The sequence below is a fragment of the Piliocolobus tephrosceles genome, chromosome 16, assembly GCF_002776525.5.
Source record: "Piliocolobus tephrosceles isolate RC106 chromosome 16, ASM277652v3, whole genome shotgun sequence".
Classification (NCBI taxonomy): domain Eukaryota; kingdom Metazoa; phylum Chordata; class Mammalia; order Primates; family Cercopithecidae; genus Piliocolobus; species Piliocolobus tephrosceles.
Genome location: NC_045449.1, coordinates 71916820 through 71922682, shown reverse-complemented (window position 1 = coordinate 71922682; position 5863 = coordinate 71916820). Strand labels below are relative to the sequence as shown.

At 53.9% G+C, this 5863-nt stretch overlaps 1 protein-coding gene across 3 annotated transcripts in view; it reads right to left on the bottom strand.

Moving 5' to 3' along the window:
* C16H17orf99 (chromosome 16 C17orf99 homolog) overlaps positions 1-5278 on the bottom strand; it is a 17821-nt gene extending 12543 nt beyond the window's left edge. For all 3 annotated transcript variants that reach the window (XM_023211674.2, XM_023211675.2, XM_023211676.2), the window contains exons 1-2: positions 5169-5278; positions 4700-4732 (exon numbers count right to left, since the gene is read on the bottom strand). In XM_023211674.2, the coding sequence (XP_023067442.2) occupies positions 4700-4732; positions 5169-5205 (70 nt within the window). In that variant the 5' untranslated portion in view covers positions 5206-5278. The remainder of the gene's footprint in view (positions 1-4699; positions 4733-5168) is intronic.
* Positions 5279-5863: the final 585 nt, after the last annotated feature.

Genomic DNA, 5863 nt, shown 5'->3' with positions numbered 1-5863 from the left:
GCCATTCTCCTGGCTCAGCCTCCCGAGTAGCTGGGACTACAGACGCCTGCCACCTCGTCTGGCTAGTTTTTTGTATTTTTTAGTAGAGACGGGGTTTCACCATATTAGCCAGGATGGTCTCGATCTCCTGACCTCGTGATCCGCCTGTCTCGGCCTCCCAAAGGGCTGGGATTACAGGCTTGAGCCACCACGCCCGGTCCTGTTTTTTTTTTTTTTTGAGACAGAGTCTTGCTCTGTTGCTCAGGTTGGAGTACAGTGGCACGATCTCAGCTCACTGTAACCTCTGCCTCCCGGGTTCAAAGGATTCTCCTGCTTCAGCCTCCTGAGTAGCTGGTATTAGAGGCATGCACCACCACACCCAGCTGATTTTTGCCTTTTCAGTAGAGACAGGGTTTCCCCATGTTGGCCATGCTGGTTTGGAACGCCTGACCTCAGGTGATCCACTCACCTGGGCCTCCCAAACTACTGGGATTATGGGCCTGAGCCATCACACCTGGCCTTGTTTGTTTTTGTTTTTGTTTTGATACAGTCTCACTCTGTCGCCCAGGCTGCAGTGCAGTGGTGTAATCCAGGCTCACTCCAACCTCTGCCTCCCGGGTTCAAGCGACTCTCCTGCCTCAGCCTCCTGAGTAGCTGGGATTACAGGTGCCTGCCACCACGCCTGGCTAATTTTTGTATTTTTAATAGAAATGGAGTTTCACCATGTTGGCCAGGCTGGTCTTGAACTCCTGACCTCAAGTGATCCACCCACCTCGGCCTCCCAAAGTGCTGGGATTACAGGCGTGAGCCACTGCACCCAGCCTCCTCTGTGCCCTTTGGAATGTAGGCTCAGCCGGAATAAAAATCCCCTATATCCTTAACCTTCCAACCAACACCTTCCATCCTCTACATCTAATGGAAACCAGAGCCCTCCTTCCTAGAACACTGTCTACCCTTCAACTGTCCCCGGCAACGTGGATCCCGGCAGCCTTCATGGCACGGAGCTGGGACAAAGTGGGACATCTTCTTGACATTTCGCCTTCCCTCAACTTTTCTCCCCTCTCCTTACTAAACAGCAGCTATTTCTTCAGATACATTCCACTCTGCCTTCTGAATTACAATTATCTACCAACACCTATACCTCCTTGAAGATGCCTGTCAGTGGTTCCTACCATGTTTAATGCTACACTTGCCAGAATTCTTGGGGATTTCAAAATACACAGCCACAGTGGCTCACACCTGTAACCCCTGCACTTTAGGAGGCTGAGGAGGGAGGGTTGCTTGAGGCCAGGAGTTCAAGACCAGCCTGGGCAAAATAGGAAGACCCAATCACTACACAAAAAAATTGAAATATTAGGCTGGGCAGGGTGGCTTATGCTGTAATCCCAGCACTTTGGGAGGCTGAGGCGGGCAGATCACTTGAGCTTGGGTTTGAGACGAGCCTGGCCAACACAGGAAAATCCTGTCTCTACAAAAAATACAAAAATTAGCTGGGCATGGTGGCGCGTGCCTGTAGTCCCAGCTACTCTGGAGGCTGAGGCGGGATGATGGCTTGAGCCCAGGAGATGGAGGTTGCAGTGAGGCGAGTTTGTGCCACTGTATTCCAACCTGGGCAACATAGCAAGCAAGGCCAGGCGTGGTGGCTCACTCCTGTAATCCCAGCATTTTGGGAGGCTGAGGTGGGCAGATCACGAGGTCAGGAGATCGAGACCATCCTGGCCAACGTGGTGAAACCCCATCTCTATTAAAAGTACACAAAATTAGCTGGGTGTGGTGGCATGTGCCTGTAGTCCCAGCTACTAAGGAGGCTGAGGCAGGAGAATCCCTTGAACCTGGCGGGTGGAGCTTGCAGTGAGCTGAGACTGCACCACTGCACTCCAGCCTGGACGACAGAGTGAGACCCCATCTCAAAAAAAAAAAAAAATTAAATTAAGTATTAGCTGGGTGGGACGGCATGTGCCTGTAGTCCTAGGTACTTGGGAGGCTGAGGCAGGAGGATTGCTTAAGCCCTGGAGGTCAAGTCTGCAGTGAGTGGTGATTGTGCCACTGCACGTTAGCCTCAGTGACAGAGCGAGACCCTATGTCTAAAAGCAAAATGGAAAAAAACAAAAAGCCCAACTTACACAGAGATCATCTTTCGAATATCCTAATCCCTCAGGTCCTTCACTTGGGCCCAGCTTTCCACTCCCGCTGAAGCTGTTTCAGCTACATAATATGCCATCTCCAGATGGCACTTCATTTAGCCAATCCTTCCAGATGGGCCAAGGACTTTGGTGCCATTTTTTTTTTTTTTTTTTTGGCAGAGTCTCTCTCTGTTGCCCAGGCTGGAGTGCAGCGGTGCGATCTTGGCTCACTGCAACCTCCGCCTGCTGGGTTCAAGGGATTCTCCCGCCTCAGCCTCCCCAGTAGCTGAGATTACAGGCATGGGCCACTATGCCCAGCTAATTTTTTTATTTTCAGTAGAGACGGGGTTTCGCCATATTGGTCAGGCTGGTCTCAGACTCCCGACCTCAGGTGATCTGCCTGCCTCAGTCTCCCAAAGTGCTGGGATTCCAGGCGTGAGCAGCCGCTCCCGGCTTGGCGCCATCTTTCATGGCTGTCCTCATCCCATCCCATCCCATGCCATCTGCCAGCAGCTGCTATTGGCCCTTCAGAATGTATGTCCACCCCATCTCCCTGCCTCTCCCACATTGCCCAGTCTCTCCTCTGGATCCCCAGAGTAGCCTAATGGCTCTCTTGGATTTTGCCTTTGATCTGCATCCCAACACAGTGTCCGTATGACCTCATCAAGGGTAAATCAGATTGTGTTTTCCCCTCCAAACCTCCTATGCTGTGCCCCACAGGGACCCCCCCAGTCAACCCCACACCACACCTCTGACCTCATTCAATACCCTTTGGTCACACAGGGTCCCTACTTCCTGCTCAGTCAGCTCCTTCAGGCCCTTGCTGCATGGCCCCTTCCCAAACTACACCCTCCTCTGCAAACGCTGCCCTCCTTCCCCCTACCCACCTTGTGTTCCCTTTCCTTCTACCCTTCTTGCTTCTGTCTACAACATTCTAACATACTTTAGAATGTGCTTTCTTTTGCTCTGTCACCTAGGCTAAAGTGCAGTGTTAATGATTACGGTTCACTGCAGCCTCACTTCCTGGACAAGCAATCCTCCCACCTCAGCCTCCCGAGTAGCTGGGACCACAGGTGCAACACCCACCATGCCCAGCTAATTAAAAAAAAAAATTTTTTTATACAAAAAAATTTATACAAAAAAAATTAGCTGGGCATGGTGGTGCACGTCTGTAATCTCAGCTACTCGGGAGGCTGGGTGGAAGAATCCCTTGACCCCAGGAGGTGGGGGTTGCAGTAAGCTGAGATCGAGCCACTGCACTCCAGCCTGGGTGACAGAGTGAGACTCCATATAGAGGTAGGGGTCTCACTGTGTTGCTCAGGCTGGTCTTGAACTCCTGAGCTCAAATGATCATCTGGCTACAGCCTCCCAAAGTGCTGGGATAACAGGCATAAGCCACTGAATGTTCTTATTTTTATTATCATCTGTCCCCCAACCTCCACTAGAATGTAAGATACAGGAGGGGTTTATTTCTGTGCTTTGCCAGATTCTCAGGGCCTTTAATGGTGCCTGCAACCAAATAGGTGCTCAAGTATTTGTTGAATGAATAAATGATTTATCAGTCAGTCTCTTAGGAGTTTAGTTAGCAGGACTTGGTTGGCAAGAATCGGAGAAGTCAGGAGCCAGTCAAGAGAGGGAGGCGGGACTGCCCTGCACAGGTACTTCCCAGAGCCCCAGCTGCCTGCACTCTTTTTAGCAGCCACACCAACAATGTATCGGTTTTTAAAGCAAATGAGGAAATAATGGTTCAGCCTGGGCCTCATTCACGTGAGATTTGTGTCATCATTACCCGGTACCTGCCCTTTAGCAAAATAGAGGGGGAAGGCCCTGCTCTGTAACCTGACAGCCTAACAATAAGGGGCAAGGGTTGGTTGGGACAATAAAGGGAGGTGACTCTCCATCCTCACCTTAATGGACATGAGGGGAGGGGAGGAAAGGATGGGGCAGGAAAGTGCAGGCAAAAGGATGGAGCAGGCAAAGATGTAGAAGCAGGCTGGGCTAGGGGCTGTCAGGGACCTTCCCCAGTGTCTCCTCCTTCCTGGTCCTGTACCCAGCTGGGCCCCAGATGCTCTCCACTCTCCAGCTGCCTCTACAAGGAAGGCAGCCTCCTGTATGTCAGGCCCCTGGGGGACCCTCAGCTTCAGCATTCTCTCATGGCCCTCCTCCTGGTCAGAGAATCTCGACCTCCCAGACCCCACCAGAATTCCCCAGCCCTCCACGGGGCCTCGCCCACTGGGCGAAGCTGTGAGGGTCTCAGGGGGGCTTCTGCTCCCGATCAGGGACCTGGGGCAGTGATGAGGATGCGCCTGCCTAGGGAATCTTCCCTCCAAACAGCCCAGCCAGAGGCTGGAAGCTGAGCAACTTCCCTGCCTGTGTACCCGGGAGGGCCCCACATTGGCCTGCTTGGCCTGCCCATCTCCATCACTCCTACGGCCCTGCAGGGTGGAGAGAATATTCCAGAACTGTCCAGCCATCCTCCAGCACACACCTCCCCACTAGTACCTTCTTCCCCAGCCGTAGGCGCCCTCCACAGTGGGGGTTCTGACAGCAGGATCCCAGCGGGGAGACTTCTCCCTGCCGTACGCTGGGCCACTTACCTTCCTCCTGTGCCTTGGAGAAGCTGCTGGCGGCTGTAAGACAGGTGAGGGCGATGAGGAGAGGGCCTGGCAGGGAGGGGAGGCTAGAGACAGCCTCGAAACCCACCTGGTGAAGCCAGGCGGGAGGAGCAGGCTGATTCCTGGTTGTGAGGCCCCAGGACTCAGCTGGCTTCATCACTCACAAAAGCTCTTTTGCGCCACCCCCCCCTCAACAGCTCCTATCACCAGCCCATTTTGCAGATGGGTAAGTAGTGGGTCCAGAATGGTGAAGCAATCCCTGGACCACATATGCAGCAAGTTTAGGGGCTGGTCCGATGCTTAAGCCCAGATCGTTCCCTCTCTGTCCCATGTTTCCAGAGGTGCCCTTGCCTTCAGGCCCCATCTCTCCTGAGCTCCCAGTACCCCCACCTGAGCCCGAGGCCTCAAGGCCCCGGCAATAGTCCCGCCATCATGTCCCCCGTGGACTCACCCAGCACAGCCAAGCAGAGCAGCCCAGGGAGCCCCATGCCTCGGCGGCTGTGGGGCCTCTGCTCAGGCAGTGAGAACCTCCTAGTTCCTGGCTTCCCCCACCCTGAGGCCCCTGGGATGCTCCTTGGGTGGGTGCCTGCAGCGGGGAGATAACCTGGAGGCCGCAGCACCCCAGGGCCTCAGCTACGAGGGCTGGGCCCAGTACAGCAAACTCCTGCTCAAGCCCCGGAGAAGTAGAAGGAGTTTGGACCCTGAAGCCAGACCGGGTCTTAGACTCAGCAGTCACCTCTGAGCCGCAGGACCCTGGGCTCATGTGGTGGGCAGAAGGTGCCCATGCTCAGCGAGGTGTGGTTGCTGTAATCCCAACACTTTGGGAGGCCTGGGTGGGCAGATCACCTGAGGTCAGGAGTTCGAGACCAGCCTGGCCAACATGGCGAAACTCCATCTCTACTAAAAATACAAAAATTAGCCAGGTGTGGTGGCGCCCACCTGTAATCCCAGCTACTTGGGAGGCTGAGGCAGGAGAATTGCTTGAACCCAGGAGGCAGAGGTTGCAGTGAGCTGAGATCATGCCACTGCACTCCAGCCTGGGTGACAGAGCGAGACTCTGTCTCAAAAAAAAAAAAAAAAAAAGATGTCCACGCTCTAACCTGTGGAGCCTGTGAGCACCATGTTACACGGCGAGAAGAATGAAGG